This window comes from Podarcis liolepis, assembly GCF_965112155.1.
Source record: "Podarcis liolepis genome assembly, chromosome: 4".
NCBI classification, from domain to species: Eukaryota; Metazoa; Chordata; class Lepidosauria; order Squamata; family Lacertidae; genus Podarcis; species Podarcis liolepis.
Genome location: NC_139558.1, coordinates 42548154 through 42568122, shown reverse-complemented (window position 1 = coordinate 42568122; position 19969 = coordinate 42548154). Strand labels below are relative to the sequence as shown.

Here is a 19969-nt window from a genome sequence, read left to right as displayed (position 1 = left end):
CAGCTATCCATACCGCCCCCCCCCCATGTTCAGTTGGTTGGCTGTAAGCAGCTCCTGGTAGTTATATCAGTAGTCGCCCTCCCCCTATCCACCACTGAGTCATAGAATTGTAGAGTTAGAAAGCATCTCAGCTTCTGCATGCCAACTTCATATAATACCACGTGGGACTGTGAACTCTTGTGAACCTGTCTCCTTGGGTGCAGCAGACCCTGGGAACTGCACCCACATCTCTAGCAGCCCATCCTAAGCAACAGCACCACACTTAGCCCACACGGAGCACACTCAGCCACACTTTCCTGTTCCACATTTTATATTGGCTGTGTTAGGTGTAGTGCAGAACATAGGAAGCTCCTGTTGCTAGGAGTAGAAGGATCGGGGAGTTTTGCATTTGTGGGCTCTCGGGTACTAAGCTCTTTAATGTCACACAAGGCAGTTTCTTCTCACCAGATGTGAGTTTTCCATCTGAGGTACACAGCGGGTTGGAAAATGCTATTTATGTGTGTGCGAGCCCTTCAAAGTTGGTGGGCTGCTTGCATCTAGATCAGAGCACAAAGAAATGAGAAGCTGCACTTGGGTAAACTTCCGCTGACTGCCTCTGCTGTAGAACTTCTAAATAATGTGTGGTGTGCTATACTTCACCTGTGCCTCTTGTTAATATTTGAAATTAAACAGATCTGCTGTAAGAAATCAGCAAGTTGGATGTTTATACAATAGGCCTCTTTTCCAGGCATAAGCAGAGAAAAGCTAAAAGATAAGTAAACTTCAGGGCGGTGTCCTGGAAGAGGAGGGTGCTATTCGTTCAAATGCACTGCATAACATGTTTTGAAAACCAGTTTTGTATTTTCCTATGCAGCCTAGTACTCTGAAGAATATGCTTTTGAAATAGGAGAACTTGTAATTGTGGAAAACATTTTATCAAAATATAGCAAAAGTGTTTTTTCATTATTGCTGTACTCACATTATCTAGACGCAGCTAGATCACCACCCACCTTTGATTGCTTTGATATCAGTTTTCTTGAAGTAATTCTCTAAATCATTTGAAGAAGTTAACTGTATCCTAGTCACTAGGACATAGTGAGAGAGAAATAAGGGCTTAACGTAACATGCCACTGTCACTTACCTTGGGGAAAGATTGCATATTGTAGCTAATGAATATTGTCAGAGTCAAGAAATCTACATGGCTTATTCAAGTTTTGAAGCAGAGGTTGGATGCTTTTAGTTGAGATTCCTGCATTGCAGGAAATTGGACTAGATGATATGCAGGGACTCTTCCAACTCTACAAATTTATGAATACTAGCACACTACTGCACACCATTTCTCAATTCAGTCATGTCAGTGGGGTAGTTTTTTGTTTTTACATTTTTGCTTTAAAACATCAGTCAATTAAGTCTGATGTTAAGGTATACATATGACCATCATTGATTCTAGACCAGGGTTAGGCAACCTAAGGCCCGGGGGCCGAATGCGGCCCAATTGCCTTCTCAATCCGGCGCGTGGATGGTCCGGGAATCAGCGTGTTTTTACATAAGTAGAATGTGTCCTTTTATTTAAAATGCATCTCTGGGTTATTTGTGGGGCATAGGAATTTGTTCATTCCCCCCCCCAAAAAAAAAATATAGTCGGTTCACCACATGGTCTGAAAAAAGTTGCTGCCCCTGTCCTAGACTACCATTTCTGCATTTCTTAGGCCAGGCTTTGGGTAGCAGACTCTTCTGCATTTTGCACATTTGGTACTATTCATTTGTTAGTTTCTATTCTGTTTTTCCCCCTGACAGCCGCAACAGTTGACATTTTCTGAATTGGAAAGTTAAGTGCTATGTCTGCAACATAAATGTCTAAAAATAATTTTCTGAATTCTGAAATAGTTTTCTAAAGAGCTGAAGTGGTTTTGCAAAACAGCTTCTAAATAGAGAACTGCAGGTACTTCTGTTTCTGAGTTTGGCATAGACCTGGGAGGGGAACAGACAGTGGCGTAGCGTGGGGGGTGCAGGGGGGGCCGGCCGCACCGGGCGCAACATCTGGGGGTTAGGGTTAGGGGGCGCAAATCCACGGGTTAGGGGGCGCAAATTACTTGCCTTGCTCCGGGTGCTGACAACCCACGCTACGCCACTGGGAACAGAGTTTGATTGTATCTCAATAGATTTGTCAAGTGAAAACTTTTTTTTTAATTCTCTGATAACAATAAGTGAAATCTGTTATGTTCTGAGCAACTGATTGTTCTGGAATATGGAGAAACTGCTGTTCTCCAGAAACCTTGAGGTCCTACTAGATTCACATTAAAAACACAACACACCAGCTCTTTCATTTTTGCTTTTCTCCTTACCCTCCATTAGCTGCTATGTCATTACAGTGTAGTAAAATGCAGGAGCTTCCAGAGCTTGCAGTAATTCTATAAATTATTCACATTAATTTAACTTGTGGATTTGTTCCAAAGGACTGCATATTTCCATTTGAGTTGCTGTTCTGCTACCCAAATGTTTATAGCTCCCACCTCCCTTGGTTAAGCAAGAATGATGATAAAATAACCAGAAATCTTCATTCACTCTGACAAAAGCAATGCAACAGATCATTAAATGTCACATTATCCTCTAGTCAAGCTTGTTTATATCATGTTCTTCATGAGATTTCCTAGTGTTTCATGATGCTTTATTCTACATGAGTGAGATGCTGATAATGAAAGCTGAATGTATCCCAGATTTCTGTGGCTCTCTTACAATAGAACTATATTGTGTATGTTAAGCCTGGCTCCTGTGTTGAATGACTTCCCTTATGGGCTGGAGAAGAGTGTCTTTTGGGTTTCCTTGGTATTGGGCCTAGTGATGTCACCAAGCCTAAATTTAGTTTGAAAGCATAAGAGACACAGTAGTTCTCCCGTAACATAGGAATCAGTTGTGTTGAATATGACTAGAATTGTCAATATTTCCCCCCTTGAATTGTTTTAACCAAAATCATTGAAAAAACTGACACATCTGAACAGATCTGTTGAAGTTCCCCATTATCTGGTTCAGAAAATGTTGAGCACTTGAGCACAGAGCTTCTAGGGAGCATTCAGAACATAGGAGCTCAGTCCTTCACCCCTTTCTAGTACCTAGCCAGGCTCTGATCTGGGTAGGTGATTACATCAGCTTCCAGCTCTTCATGAGTAGATTTGTGTATGAGTAGCTGGGCACTATACCAGTGGCCCTAAAACTCATGCCTGGCACACCTCAGTCCCTGCAGCAGATGAGGAGGCGCAAATGTTGTCCTCTCTTTAGAAGCTCATTCTGATTTATTAATAATATTTGTATCCTCTTTGGCTTTGATATTTGGTGGGAATTGGGATTTCTAAGTTGTTATTTACCTTATTACTTTGCACTGAACTAACCGTTATGGGTGTCAATCCCATAATATATAAGCCTCCACTTGTGTAAAAAGCCTATCACAGCATTGATAATTGTCTGCAAAGTTTCCTGGATTTTTATTTTGCAAAAATCATAGTGTGAATTTGCTGTAAGAAAAAAACCTTTATGTATGTATGTATGTATGTATGTATGCATGTAAGATATAAATACAAATTTTGAACTGGTGTTGGGAATAATAAATTAATAATTTACACAAGACTAACAGAACATTTAGACAAAGATCAGAAAAGAAAATAACACGTTGACAGTTTGGTTTAAGGTTTTATTACAGGTAACTCTGAATCCCTCCCCCTCCCCCCGTTATTTCCTTATTAATGGTTGTTGGGTTTGCTTTTTGTTTTTGTTTTCCCTCTGTAGCAGATTAATTTGATCATCAGGGTGCAGAGTTTCCAGTCTGAAGAAGAGGAAATATTTTGATAGAAGGGAAGTTGTGTCTTTAGACACAGTAGCTAAAAATAGGTATTCTGCTTTTGAATGGTGTGAATAAATTCTGAAAACAATCCATGATTGTTAGAAATGATTATTTAACAAAATTGCTAGAGTTCTCTTGTTTACCCCACCCTGTAAGCTATCTACCACTTTCGGAAGAGGTTAGTTTACCATTTACCATTGTCAAGCAGTTTAGATAAATCTATAAAAGTAATCCATTACTCATTAAACTTCGAGATTACACTTCTGAAATTTCAAACCTGTACTATGTACATACCTAAAGCTTGTTAAATTTGGAGATTTCGGGTCAGTTTGTCAGAAGTTTGGAGATAGGGATAATTTCGGAACCTAGCTTTCACATTTAGACTACCCTGTACAGTTTTGAGGGTTTTCTCTAGCTGAAAATGTCTCCAGGAAAAACTTAAGTATTGTTGGAGAAAGGCCTCTGCCTTGTCCACAGAATTGCTATGTGCTCATAGGAAAATACCATTTTCCATTGACCAAGAGTCCATTGGCATGGATTTTAGAGCTCTGTTTATTGAGGTCTCTTATTTCTGCTTTCAGAGCAATAAGTGTTGCATCATAGGTCAAGGCTATAATAAAAATATTATAATCAGTTTTGTGATTTTGGAGGTTTCAGTGTCAAAGGCAAGTAAAGTTTTAGGAATAGCACTCTTAAGTAGAACATTAAACTTCATGTTCATTGCTCACAATCTATAATCTGGTCGGAATCTACCAACAGTGAAGTTTCAGATTCTTGACAGCATAGCACATTTCATTGCTTTCATTTATAGTGTATTGTGTAACCAACCAGAGATATACCAGGAAATTACCATGAGCAGGAAAAGTCTAATTTAGCTGCAGTCATAGCTTTGTGAGGTGGGACACAATTTGAGGGCACAAATAAGTCAATGAAGGGTGGCCTTGGGAACAGGGTAGAAATATTTTAAGAAAATATCCATAGTTTATTCATGTGCTCCTACACCTTCTGCCTGCCAACCAGGAACAGGTTTGGGGTTTTTTTAGTTATAACACACAAATATCAATCTTTCCCCAGGTTGAATTGATCCAGCTTTTATAAGACCATTTCTGGCGTACACACGTAGTAAATGTGCAGACAGACTTTGAACCTTGAAGTTGTTAAGTTTCATTGCAAAGGCAGCTTTCTGTTTGTTTTGGGTGCTTCTACAAGTTTTTTAAAACTGGGCTGTGTAAGTGTGATAATCAGCGGTCCATGCAGCCTTCCCTAATCTGCCCTCTTCCTGTTTTGTCTTGTATTACTTGCAGTTACTCATTCATTTAGATTTTACATAATTTTATTACTATTTGCATAAATGCTTTTCACCTTGCTTTATTGCATTTTAATGTTTCTTTTTATTATTTGTTGAATAATAGTTTTTTTTTTCCTTTTTAAAAAGGAAATGCTTTTTAAAGAAAAAAAATCAGCATTTTAAATTAAACTATTTCAGTTAAACTAATTTGGGTTGGAGTTTAACTTACATTGCTGTTAACTTGTGTTACTTTTAGTCTGTCATTGCTTTGTTTTGTAATGCTCTGGGGCCTAGGTTCAGAGTTCATACCTAAACATTCTAAATAGTTCTTCCCTCTTTCTTTCTTTGTTTCTGTTTCTTATACAGGAAATAAAAAAAGAAGCAAAGAAGGAAGGTCCTGTCATCAAAGTACCCGAAAAGTCTATACATGATGTTTCCAATGGAAGTCCTTTACTGTTGTCTGAGACAATTATTAGAGCCTCCAAAAAAGGTAATATATTTTAAATTAAAAGCTCCAGGATAAACTGTATTTGGAATGTTTCCAACCATAAAATTATACACTGGACAAATGTGTATACATTAAGGGTGGGAAAAGTTGTCAGATGGGCAAACAGGTTTATGAAAGCCAATTCAAACATTCAGTCACTGTGTCTTCCCATCTGAGGATACCGCTCTCTTATCAAGTACAGAATCACTTGTGTTTCTTTAACCAAAGTGCTTCATTATTGAGTGCAATTATTTTAACAAGGAGCAGCTAGTTATAGGTAGATTTATGGCAACATAGGGCTTGTCATCACCAGAGTTTAGTGTCCTTCTGAAGCTACTTGTGTCTTTCTTTTCATTTCATTTTGGTGGTATCTACACATCTTCCTTCTCCAAGTGGCAGCTTGCACTCCCCCCCCCTTCAGCCTTTTCCAATTTGCAGATAATCCAATAAGGAAAGAAAATCCAATATAAAAGTGCATGCTATCCAACTGTGGATGTGCTGAAGCACATTGTGTGGCCAGGTTTCTTTATGTGTGTTGTTTCTGTCAGCTCAAAGGATGCAGTGTGCCTTTCTCCATTGGTTGTTGCTGAAGGCACATTTGCAGTAATTCTTTTAAATTTCTAAAACAGCTCTTTTGCACAGAACAGCTCAAATAACTAATATCCCACCCCATATTAAGTTCATAATTGGCAAGTGACTGTTTATAGCAGGGGTGTCAAACTCAAATTCATCGGGGGCTGCATCAGCAGTTTGGTCACCCTCAAAGGGCCGGTTGTATCTGTAGGGACTATGTGTCCACATCATATGTACTTACAGTACAGGAGAGAAGGGTTCAGGCAGCCGTTGGATCTGTCACATCACAGGATGGCATGCGCTCAATATAAAAACAAGTGGAGGTTTCCTGAATGCATGTAAAGTGGATGTTTCCTGTGTAGAACGGCTGGCACCGCTAGAGGGCAGGCGTTCTCTGGCTTGTAGGCTGCCGCGCATGCGCTGAAGAGGCGGCTTTCTTGTGTCAAAAAAACACACAATGAGAATAAAAGGTGAAGGCTGGAGGCCGGCGGCGGCTACACGGGCCACATGGCGAGGTCTGGCGGGCTGGATTCGGCCCGCGGACCTTGTGTTTGACACCCGTGGTTTATAGCTATCTAGAAAAGCACAGTAAATACTTCGGTAGTTAATTGTGCAAAGTAGGCAATGCTGGTTATATACATTTTACATTACCCACATATATTATCCATATATATATGTATGTATGTATGTATGTATGTATGTATGTTTTGGAAACATGCTGAGTTTATTATCTCAGTACCAGTTTCCCCCTTCCTTTTCTTGCATCGTAGTATGATGAAATAAACAGGATATTCTCGAATATAGTTAGGTCCATGCAACAGCTTAAAAACCTGATCCTGCTAAATAGAATATGTTTTGATTGCTTGAAAGAAAACATGCAATTTTGACATAGTTGTGTCAGTGGGTTGCCTTGCCAGTTATGCTCTCCAGAGAGTGTGGAACCATTCAAGGATTTTTATTTCAAGAACAAATGTTGTATTTTTTACCTTGGAGGCTTACCAGCTTCTGTTTCTTATCTCAAAGCCAAGTCCTTGGTGACTATGAAACTTTGAAATGTGCTATTCATGGCAGAAACTGCCTGTTTGTGTCAAAATCTTACTGGAAACTAAGGGAAAAAAACTTACCAGAAACCAGTACAGTGGTACCTCGGGTTAAGAACTTAATTCGTTCTGGAGGTCCGTTCTTAACCTGAAACTGTTCTTAACCTGAGGTACCACTTTAGCTAATGGGGCCTCCAGCTGCCGCTGTGCCACTGCCGTGCGATTTCTGTTCTTATCCTGAAGCAAAGTTCTTAACCTGAGGTACTATTTCTGGGTTAGCAGAGTCTATAACCTGAAGCATCTGTAACCCAAGATACCACTGTATTAGGCTATTGAACCACCAGTCAAAGAAACTCAACCCAAAGGACTGAATCAAGGCAGTCTGTGAAACTAACAATCATCCTATATAAGCAACTAGCAGCATCATACCTGGCATTGCTCAGGAATTCTAAGGATCAATGCAATCAGAAAGGTTCAGTCCACCATCTTGATTCAAATTGGCATCCAGTTGTATCCTAACTTAGATGAAAACCTGATCGTGAAACTCAGGAACCATCATGCAAAATTTGCTTATACCTGAAGAGGTGTCCAAACACATAGCAAGCAAACAACTTCCCAAAATATATAGGAGATAGAATATTATATAATGAGAGCAATTAAACATAGCATTAAGCTAAAGTCGCTCCCCCCACCAAAAAAACCACCTCTGTTGCAGAATATGATTGGATTTACTTAGACAAGGGAATAAAATCCATAAAGTATTGCAGATAAGGAGGTGATCTATGGCAGATTAGAAAGAACAAGACAGCACTTAGAAGTCCTATTAGTTACTTATGTAAGGTCCCAGGTAGGAGAATCGTGTTGGGGGAAAAGAAAAGAAAACCAAAAAAAAAAAAAACCCCAAGCCATGTGATATGAGATGTTTGATGAAGATATACAGTACTAGAATATAGGCTCTGAAAACCAAAGATTCTGATACATTTTGTCTGTGGAATTTTTGCATTATCTTTTCGGTGTTCTAAAAGACTTGGCATTGGGTTTTTTGGGTTACGCTTGTGCAAGTAATAGAAGGCTCCATATGGTCTGTGGCAGCTGGGCCTCTGTTATCTGGGGCACTAAAATGGAAAGGAAGTACATCCTGTTACAACTTTTAAATCCTAGCAATTTTTAATAGTGTTTTGGTATGCCTGGGCTTGTACTAACCATTTAATTTTTAATGTCTTCTGCAAGTTCACTTTTATGTAAGAGATTTTTAAATGTCACAGTATGTCAGAAAGCAAATGAAAGCTGGATAAACAGGAAAATTGTCTATTCTAAATCATTGTACTAAGACTTGTACAAGGTAGAAAAATGATGAGGAAATGAAATGTAGCATGGTATCAAAGGTGCTTTTAAAAAATGATGGGTCAAGCCTCCTGACTCCTTGCAACTTCAACATGGGTCCTGATAGTTTGGACCCAGACTGTTTTATGGATTGACTCATCATTCCCATTTCTGGTCTGTGCCAGCTGCATATGGAAGTTTGCTTGGGGCACTATACTTCCGTTGGTGCAGCATCACACTGTTGACTCATGTTAATCTTGTGGTCTAGTAAGACCCCTAGGTCTTTTTCTTACATGCTGCTGGCAGGCCAGGTGTCCCCTATCTTATCTGTGCAGCTGGTTCTTCCTGCCTAAGTGTAGAACCTTACAGTTGTCCCCATTGTAATTCATTTTGTTGGTTTTTGCCCAGTTCTCCTGTCTGTTAACATTAAGCATGAATTCTGATTCTGTCTTAAGTGGCATTGGCCACCCCTCCCAATTTGATGTCATCTGCAAATTTGATGAGCATACCCTCAATTCCTTAATCCAAGTTATTTATAAAGATGTTGAACAAAAACGGGCCCAGGACAAAACCCTACAGCACCCCACTTGTCACTTTTTTCCAGAATGATGAGGGACCATTAGTGAGCACTATTTGGGTTTGGCAAGTCAACCAACTTCAGTTCCACCTAACACTTATCTTGTCCAGTCTACATTTGCCAGCTTCTCTGCAGGTATATCATGGGGAACATTGTCAAAAGCCTTACTGAAATCAAGATACACTATGTCCCTCAGCATTTCCCTGATCCATCAAGTTCATCAGGCCCTGGAGATTTGGATTTATGCAAAGTAGCTAGATGTTCCCTTACCACCTCTTCCTATCTTGGACTTCAGCTTCCTTTTTGCCTCATTTTTTAGTAAAAAATATATAGGACACTCTTTGACCTTAATCACCTCTCTAGAGTCTAGCAGATAAGACTCAAAATGATGTCCCACTTCTCTCTCGTCTGTATTCAAATTAATGTAAAGCTGGTAGCTCTGGCCCTCTTTTTCAATTTTATTGATCTTCAGGCTGAAGGAGCAGCCGGGTCATTTGCAGGTCTTTTCGTTTTTGGAGGAATTTAAAGAATACTACATTCCTGACACGGCCATTATTCTTTGGTTCGATTTCTGTTAATTGTTTCAATGCTGAACACAGACAGAGGAGCTTGAAACATTTTTAGAATTTCATTTCCTGTTTTGAACCCGAGGGTAGGTCACTTGCAGCACTACCCTGGAGCATCTGCTCTGCCTGTATTGTAATTTATAGGCATAAAATGATGGCGATGAGAATGAGAGCCAGAGACACAGATCAACAATCTCATCTTTGTAGAGCCGGCAAGTTACATTCTGTTCCTGCAATGAGTTGCAATGAGGAAACTGTTAAGGAGAAGTATATCACTTTCTCTTACCAGACTTGTGGCCAGTGTGAATGCTGCATCAGTGGCGTAGCGTGGGTTGTCAGCACCCGGGGCAAGGCAAGTAATTTGCGCCCCCTAACCCGTGGATTTGCGCCCCCTAACCCGTGGATTTGCGCCCCCTAACTCTAACCCCCAGATGTTGCGCCCGGTGCGGCCGGCCCCCCCTGCACCCCCCACACTACGCCACTCTGCTGCATGAGAGAGATGAGATTAAACTTGAAATGCCTGTGTCAGGACACTAAGGCATGGTATCCAGCCAAGAAGTCCCTCCAGCTCAAGCACTGTTGTCTGTGGCAACAGAACTTCCCTCTCCTCTCCCTGTGCATCCCCTAAATTTGTCCTGGGGAACATTTAGGTAGCATGTGGGAGAGGAGAGGGAGCAGGAAAAATAGCCTGGGCTATCGGAACTGTTTAGATGCGTACTGGCCTAAGAAACTAAAAGTCAATCCAACAGCCCATTCATGGAGCAGCCAGCCATGTAGTTTACAGTGGAGAGACAGTGGACTGGAAGGTGCTTGTTAGAGAGAACCAACTGAGGGAATAAATGCACACACATGGGAAACCATTTATAGCCAAAGGCAGCAGTTTCTTGGTAGGTGAAAATGGTATCCAGTATCTGGGACAGAAGAGAGGAAAGGCTGATATGGCACAATGTATTTGATAAAACATGTATAGGGGTGGGGGCGGAGAAAACAACCATTATAGACAGGTTCCAAAGAAATTGAGACATTTCCGTTACATTCCTGTATATTGTTTAGATTTGGGCTTTTGCTGTCAGACTTTTAAAAAATCCTAAACCCATATTTATACCGTGCATTATAAAAATCCAGGGTGTTTGTTTATGAAAGCATTTAAAGGACATCCACAATCTAAATAAGAGAGAGAGAGCGCAAATTGTATTTCCTTGTTAAATAATAAAATAAGTGACTCTTAATTGGTTTTATGTCATCACATCTTCACTACATCCAAATTATGCTGTCCTTCTAACCCATGAAGCAATTGGTGATTACTCCATTAATGGCAAATGCATTGTGTTCAGTCATGTAATATATTTGATCTTATGTACTTGCGATAAAAAAATGTATTTATTCTGAAAATGGAATGTACAGGTTTATGACATCCAGCATACCAATTCAGTAATTTTTTAATAATTATGATGAAGCCACTATTTTTCCCTTGGGCAAGATATGCTTTCCTCCCTTTTTGTCTGTGTATCTAAGCTCTGAAGCTGATCCTAACTCTGAGCTAGGGGATTGTCATGTGGCCTCCTCCTTTACAGTGGCTGCCCCCTTGTGGTAGACCATGTACACTAATTAGAACAGTAATTTTCTCTCTCTCCTGTATAGTGAGCATCATGGAGAATGCAGGTTAGAACAGCAAGGCAAAATGTCTTTTTACTGGAAAAGTTTGCATTTGTGGTAAGATGTGAAGAGGGGCTATGTCAACCTGTCTGGGGCCCTTCATGCTCACACATTCATATTAAGCTATAGTTTAGCTTAGCATTTTCTCTGAACCAGCTTGAGTGTATATATTACTGTGCAAATGTTTTGATTCCAGTTCCTAATAAGCTGTTCCCTTTCTATGAACAATAGTTATAACAAGTGCTTTTTATCTAGAAAAATACATGCTGGTATTCACCATGAAGTTGGTACAGTAAGTGCCACAGTTTTTAACAACAACAACAACAACAACAACAACAACAACAACAACAACAACAACAACAACAGTGCCAGTACTGCGTGCCCTTGAGTACCCCCTGGGGGGGGGAACACTGGTTGTAACGGTTATCTTTCTCTGTTCTGAAGAATAAGCTAGTTTAACTATGAATGAGACTTCCAGGATTTTCTAAAGTCATTTGGAAACTTTCTTTAGATTTAAATGCATGCAAGTGATCTGAGTGCAGGACATGCACATTTTACTGTGTTAGCGTATGCTACAGCATGTTACACCAAGCAGTTTGTTTGGATAAAAGGTGACCGTGCAGATAATCCCACACCTCTTAGTTGTTTTTTTAGGGATAGTCTCATTTCTGTATGGCCCTGAGGTATTCCATAACCATTTGCTTCCCTCATGGTTAATTTTAAGTGGCAGATGTTCAATAACATAATGAAATCACTGCTATATTGGTTTACAAAGCCCAATGTTGTGTCATAATGATTCATTTATCTTGATGCCAAATACCATGCAGTACTCTGCTTATATATGTATTTGCGTAGATAGCTTGTCTGTTCTAGGCTTTGTTCTTTATGGATAACACCTTCATATATATTTTTAGGGGGGAAATTAAACTGCTCAGTCAGAAAATTCTCCCAGTGGTATTCAAATAAAATTGTATTTAAAACATGACTAAAAGTCACACATCAGTAAAAAACAAATATACATACAACCATTATCATTAAAAATAAATATAAAATCAACATAACTAAATAATCTGTATTGCTGAAACAGAAAACCTTCAGAGCATTTATATCTTCTACATAAAATGGAATACTTTAAATGATAGTTTGTGAGGAAAGAAATAGTGAGATATCGCTAAATAGAAACAGGAAGTTTGCTTCTTCAGTCTTCTGAAAAAAACACAAAGGTTTTTTCCTTTAATCCATATACCAAAATGTTTGCTACTTTTAGGAATGTAAATATTCCTAGTGGAGTCAAAAGGCTGTATCTAATATTAGTCATACTCAGAGCAGACCTATCAGATTGAATGGACATGATTTACTAAGGTGCATTAATTTGCAAGGGTCTACTTTGAATATAACTTAGTTGGCTATATCCCAAAGAATGCATTTTCCTCCTCTTGTTAGAGGCCCCTAAAGGATCCTGAGTATCATGGGGGAAAAATAAGGAAATGCATGATTGAAAAACAATTTGTTGAACAATTGAAGAACAATTCATTTTGGAATGCTATATTTTTAGAATTCATTCTTTAAAATGGAACAAAAAATATGTTCATAAATGACAGGACATTTTGTCCTGTATTTTTAGTCAATATCTTACTTTATCCTGTTTAACAGAAAAAGTTAAGAATTGCTTACTTATATTAAAACAAAAAAATCCTAAGGGAATATAGATATATAATATTTTCATTAACTTTTTATTCCAAAAATTAATGGCGTCTAAGCTGGACATAATCTGTTAGACATATTGCCCTTTTTGTAACATGTTTGGTGACATTTTCAGTCACCTCTGGGTTCGGCACTCATATTCATCTTTCAGAAGCCTATTAATTGGTCATTGACTGTATTTTCTTTGATGATTAGAATGCATATAAAGATACTCAATTTTGTATTTAGATATTAGTCATATGCTCTCTCAAACTGCATTTGAGATAAATCAGCTGTTCCTTAAAAAATGAGATGTTAAACAACTGCTGTTATGTGTTGCTAAGGAGGAAGGCAATATAAATAACTTGCTATTGTATCCCTATGAAATAGTTTGCAGTCTTGAACTGAAAATGTTTTTGAGATTTTTAAGAATATACTAATAACAGGCTTTCATTTATTTATATCCCTTGCACAACGAAAAAAGATTATCTGTTGATCTGTTTAAGTGATTTTGGGTTAACTTTTAATTAAGTATTTAGCCACATTCTTAGTTCATTGAGTAAGGGGTAAGGGCAGGGAATACAGCTTTCTCTGCCCACCCCTGCAGTACTAAAGAGAATATTTTATTTAAGCAGTTTGGAATCACTTAGGTGCTTGGTAATCTAATGAGAATTTTATTGTTCATGTGGGAGTATGTGCATTAAACTAGCTGAAGTGAATGTCATTAAACTAGCACTTCTGTAGGCTACAAATGTAGTTTAGTTATACAACAAAATGCCTTTCTCCTGACTCCTAATTCTATAGGTCATCTTATAGATACTCCTTATAGATATATATCTACAGATAATGAATAGGATCTAAAGAGGGTATATGCATGCCCAAGGAACTATTGATTTTGAACAGCAGGCTATTAATTGTCCTTGTAACCCCTCAGTTTCAAAAGCTATTTTGCCCTGTGATATGCAAAGCTGCTGCTGCTCAAATAGTCCAGAGTTCTTTTGCATGATGGAACCATTTTAAGATTCCTTAGCTCTTGGCCACGACATCCATCGTTCTTTCTTTATGTTCCATTACTGCAATGATAAGGTTAGTAGGTTCGCTTGCTTCATTGTGTAGTGTTTGGTTTGCATTAATTGAGTGTCTGAGCAGTTTTCACTCCTACATGGAAACATTCAGACATTGCAAGAGGGGGTAGGGGAAAGTGAGGCTATAAGCCCAATACAGTGGTACATTGGGTTACAGATGCTTCAGGTTACAGACTCTGCTAACCCAGAAATAGTACCTCGGGTTAAGAATTTTGCTTCAGGATGAGAACAGAAATCACACGGCGGCAGAGGGAGGCCCCATTAGCTAAAGTGGTACCTCAGGTTAAGAACAGTTTCAGGTTAAGAACGGACTTCCAGAATAAATTGAGTTCTTAACCTGAGGTACCACTGTACTGTGTTCCTTCCCAATTTTAGTGAAACTTTCCTCCAAGTCATTATAAAAGGCAGGGCTTTGTTGCACCCATGCCCCTCCTCACATGGCCTCTGAGGAGTGAATAGTTTTTGGAGCATGTTTGTTTTTTGGTCTTTTCAGCTTTTAGTCTGCGATCAAAGAGGGAGGATTAGACTTGAAGGACATCTGCCCATAGGCCCAACTTTTGCCTTGTCTCAACTTAATAATAAGAGTTGTAAAAAAAAAAAGAGAACTATCTGAGGACAATCTCATTACAGTCGCACCTTGGTTTTCGAACAGCTTAGTTCACGAACAACTCAGAACTCGAATGTCGCAAAGCCTAGAAGTAGGTGTTCCAGTTTGTGAAGTGCTTCGGAAGCTGAACGTCTGGCGTGTCTTCTGCAACTTCTGATTGGCTGCAGGACGCTCCTGCAGCCAATCGGAAGTCACGCCGTTGTTTTCGAATGTTTCAGAAGTCGAACGGACTTCTGGAACGCATTCTGTTCGAAAACTAAGTTATGACTGTATATAGTTATGTCCTCGGGTAGCACTAGACTTAGTTGTGTCTGGGTGGAGTTAGGAGGCTGCTGTTACTTTCTTGTTTGAGAGAAATGATAATAAAGCTTCCTAACTGGTGTGCCCATGACAAGCTTGTAAGAGCTGCAGTTTTTATCCAAGTACCACAATTGGTTGAGTTCTCAATTACTGACTTAGACAGAGATGATTTATACTATACATTTGTCTGGGTCTGTCAGTGTCTGCCATGGTAATTAATGATATCTTCATTGTAGTATAATACATTAAGCACATGTTATTCTTTGACACAGATAAAAACTCGAATAGCAGTTGGATCCTGATTGAACTCATAGATTATTTATGTAGATTTTTTTTTGGCTAAGAAATTCATGTCTCTCCTTTGGAGACAGTACAGTGCTGAAGTGTGTTATCTGGTGACAATGTTTTTCTACAGCTGCTTTCTAAAATAAGCTGGTGAATTACTTAAAGACTTGCATGCATTTTTATATATCTATCTTTGTAGCAGACAGTTATACTTTAAAAAAAATCCAAATACGGATATCTAGGGTTATGAAGGGTGAATTTTTAAATAGATATGAATTTCTGTCAAAGCTCTGCAAATTGACTTCCAAGAAAAGTTTAATAGTGCACTTCTTTTAAGTAAGAATCATTTTTTGTGATTGGATTGCATAATGGTACTTAGATTTATTTTTATTTATTAATACATTTATAATCCAGATTTTTTCCAAAGGTGAAAGAGCTATGTTAACAATAATGGCTCCAAAACTCAGCATTATACTAATCCAATTTTCGAACAAGCCATGTTGTTTGTTTCTTTGCCCCCCCTCCCCCCCCCCGCCATTATGCCTTTAGTGGCCTATGCCAAACTCTGTCTCAAGAGGCTACACAGAAGAATATATGCTAACTTGTGCTGAAGAATCCTTCTCTAGCATGCACCTAATTCTTCAAATCCATGTATGTTATCTGTTTGACAAGAGTTAGGTAAAGCAGATTAGATAAATCCACCCTCGGCTGCATAAACTGCACACCTGAAAGGGGATACCTAACTATTGACCATGCTAGCTGGGACTGATGGGAGTTGGTGTACAATAACATCTGGAGGGCTCTCCATCTGTGGAATAGGGGTAATTTTTGGCATTTTACAAGACATGTTCTAACTAAAAGGGTGGTGGTGCCAAATGGCTGTAAATGACCAGGAAGATCCCCAAAACAAAGAGCTGGACTCTTGTTCACTCCAGAATCATTGCCATCTATTCACATTCAGGATTTTCTCTTTTTCCCTTTTGCTCTTTATTATTGATAGGTTTCCCATTTCAAAGCCACCTAGTTTGATACTGTGTTTTTCTTTACAGTTTCTGTAGTCTCCATCTATCTTCTTCAAATATTTGAAACCTGCCATTTCCCCCCACAAAGAACATTTTGCTAGATTCCTGCAGAATTTTCTCTGTGTGGGGAGGGAGAAATATTTGGATAACTTATACAGGTGGTGGCCATTTTGCACGGCGGTTCTGTACCTGACCCCTGCACGCATCGGCGGAGTGTATAAGCGTGCCCTACCCCATTATGCCCCACTCCTCCCTCATTACGCCCTCTTCAGGTTCCAAAAGGACCCGCATGTTGGCTGTCGCAGTTTATTTGGACATGCCTAAAATGATTGTTGCCTGTATCACGATTTACTTTTTAATGTATATGTAATTAAATCATTAAGCTTACACAAGAAGTAAAACACCTCTCTCCAAGTGGCCTTTCCAACTCTTACTTTTGACACAAAATGGTGTAACAGTTCTTCGAGCTGTAAAAGATGAAATAAAGAAATGTAACAGGTGACCTTATATACTCATTTTTGTTGGTGTCTTGAGAATTTTTCTGAATGGCAAACTAAATTAGACTCGTAACAGTGACATCCAAGAATTAATGATTACAGATTCATATGCCTAAAAGCATGTGAATGATGCCAGCAGATGTCAAAATTTTAGGCGTTTTTCTGTTGTGTTTCTGCTGCTCATCCTGAAGCATCTGTAGGCCAGGCTGTAGTGTCACTGCGCAGCAGATAACTTGCAATGTGGCGTGAAAAATACATGACAATGTAATTGGAAGATAACAAATACATAATCTTGAAACCTTTTACTTGAAATGATTATGTACCGCAAGGAAAAAAAAGTCAAGCTTGGCAGGCAGGAAATGCATTGGGTGTGTAAGACTATAAATCAAGAGGCAAAGGGTGTTGTTTTATTCATAGAATGAAATTGCTGGAATGGTCCCAAAGGACAATTGAGCCCAACCCCACTGCCTAAAGGCAGCGCTGAGCCAGTTGTATATGCATCAGAAAAGAGAGCTGTGACATGCTCCCACTGTGCACAAGCAATTCAGTATCCCTTCTCCCATAAGACATTATGAAGACAGAGCCATGTGTATAGCCTGACACTACAGTGGAAAAGAAATGCTTACCCCTGCTTCTCTTGGGCTCCCACATCTATTGGAGTTGGTGATAAAGAAGGAGGGAGATTAGGAAGAATATGATGGGCCAGGCAAACTCCCATTTCAGGAATTAGTAGCAAGGCTGACCTACATATTATTAGCAAATCTAATTACCTAAAAAACATAACAGAAGGCTGTATGTTTAGGCACGATTCCTTTGGAGGCAGAGTCATGAAAACCTTAGTTCGAACTCTAGTTAGATTTTTGGAAAATAGCATTTTAGCATTTTTTTCCCCCTTGGAAAAATTAGCAACTTTTCCAGGCCTATTTCTCTGTAGAGATTGATTCCAAAGCTTCTCAATTAGTTAGATTATAAGTACATTTATAATTAGTTAGATTATAAGTACATTTGCATGTTACCAAAACCTTAATAGGTTCAACCATTTCAAAAACACTGATCCTTCCACAGTTCCTAAAATAAATTTATGTACTATGAACAAATAAGCAGGTTTTACCTGTCTATATTATTCCAGCAACCATGAATGACCTGTTCTAAATATTGGATAAGAAAAAAATACTCACTGCCTGTATCTGGGGCTTTGCAACACTGAATACAATGACATGGGAGAATTCATGAGAACCAATTTAAAGAATGGGAACTTTATAAGGCTTCTTTTGGTATGTAAAATAAGATCATAAAACAGTTGCCTTCCCCCCACATATGTGTATTAATTTCTGTAAAAGAGATGAAATATTTAGCTATTTGATGATTTCCAAATTCTCAGAAGGAAGGTTACCATTTTAATGTATACTTTTGTCCTTTGTTTGAGACAGGAGCAGATTAAAGCCCCATTGATTAAAACTGCCTCACATTAATGAATCAACTAAAACTTTGGCTTGATTGATCTATCCCTTAAATTTACACCCCTGCTTCAAATACAGTGGGGAAATTGAAATGTTCAGGGATAACTACTTAGGACTAAAAAAATTAAAATACTAATTAAATTGATTTATCATGCCCTTCCAATAAGTGTTTTCATCATATATTTTTTCAACTGTGTTTGACTCATTTCGGTATCTATGCAAATTTTCTTTGCTGGAAGCAAAACCAGCTCTTCAAATATACAGCTTATAGAGACAAGGTCTAGTTTCCAAGGAGACCTACTAGCATAGTGCAGAAGTAATAGAATTAAATTACTTACATATTTTGAACAGTTTTCTTAAAACACATTTTGATTTGGTTTGAATATTTCAGTATGCATGGGGAAATGATTACTATTGTAGGATAAAATGTAACATTTTACAGGATTGCTAAATATATAACATTTTAAGATTAGAACATTTAATATGATTTACATTATATTAATTTTAAATAATGTGATTTGAATGAATGTTATGAGATCTAATTATTTGTTAATAGCAATAAAGAAAACATTAGACCAAATCTGAACAAACATATTCGTTTCCACAACAGGGAGTAAAGGAGAGGTAGTTTTGGAACACACCAAACTGATTTGAAAATATTCCACAACATTTATGTACTGTTTATATCATTTTTGTATAAATATTGCTCCCTAAACAAGCCTGCTGCATAAACCTGAGAGGAAGAATGGCTTTATGGCAGATGATGATGCAGAGTCCTCTATGCTGTCGAGAGTCACAATTGTGTGGATGCATCTGGTAGCCAGCCCTCAATGAACAGATCTTTATCTCCAAACTCCTGAGGCCTTTAAGAGACCCCACATCAGGGCTTGCAATGAGATCATGCTCACCCACCCACTGTCCTCTCTGGCTAATGCCCTGCTGATAGCTCTAACCGGTAAAGGGGACCCCTGACCATTAGGTCCAGTCATGCTCGACTCTGGGGTTGCCGCGCTCATTTCACTTTATTAGCCAAGGGAGCCAGCGTACAGCTTCCGGGTCATGTGGCCAGCATGACTAAGCCACTTCTGGCGATCCAGAGCAGCGCACGGAAACGCCGTTTACCTTCCCACCGGAGTGGTACCTATTTATCTACTTGTACTGCGTGCTTTCGAACTGCTAGGTTGGCAGGAGCAGGGACCGAACAACGGGAGCTCACCCCGTCGCAGGGATTCGAACCGCCGACCTTCTGATCAAGTCCTAGGCTCTGTGGTTTAACCCACAGCGCCGCCCGTGTCCCACTGACAGCTCTAGCAAAAGCACCACCAATCTGCAGGCTTGGTAAAATTTCTTTCCAGTTCTGTCAATAGGCAGCCAGCCAAATAGCACAGTGAAGTTGGGCATTAGCCTACATAAGCTGCACATGAACATAAAGAAGGGATGGACTGAACAGCTATTTATGTCCCGCTTTAGCCTTAATGGTACTCAATGATAGGTCTGTTCTATCCCATTTTAATGCTGAAAGAGCACATAAGAAGTCGGCATTTATATTGTAAGCATTCTGTACATGTTTTTCTATGTAAAATAAGTACAGTGGTACCTCAGGTTACATACGCTTCGGGTTACAGACACTTCAGGTTACAGACTCCGCTAACCCAGAAATAGTGCTTTAGGTTAAGAACTTTGCTTCAGGATGAGAACAGAAATCA

General features: G+C 39.0%; 1 protein-coding gene across 8 annotated transcripts in view; it reads left to right on the top strand.

Moving 5' to 3' along the window:
• SH3KBP1 (SH3 domain containing kinase binding protein 1) overlaps positions 1–19969 on the top strand; it is a 133864-nt gene that overhangs the window by 46770 nt on the left and 67125 nt on the right. For all 8 annotated transcript variants that reach the window (XM_083501928.1, XM_083501932.1, XM_083501931.1 and 5 more), the window contains one exon: positions 5469–5592. In XM_083501928.1, coding sequence (XP_083358054.1) covers positions 5469–5592 — 124 coding nt within the window. The remainder of the gene's footprint in view (positions 1–5468; positions 5593–19969) is intronic.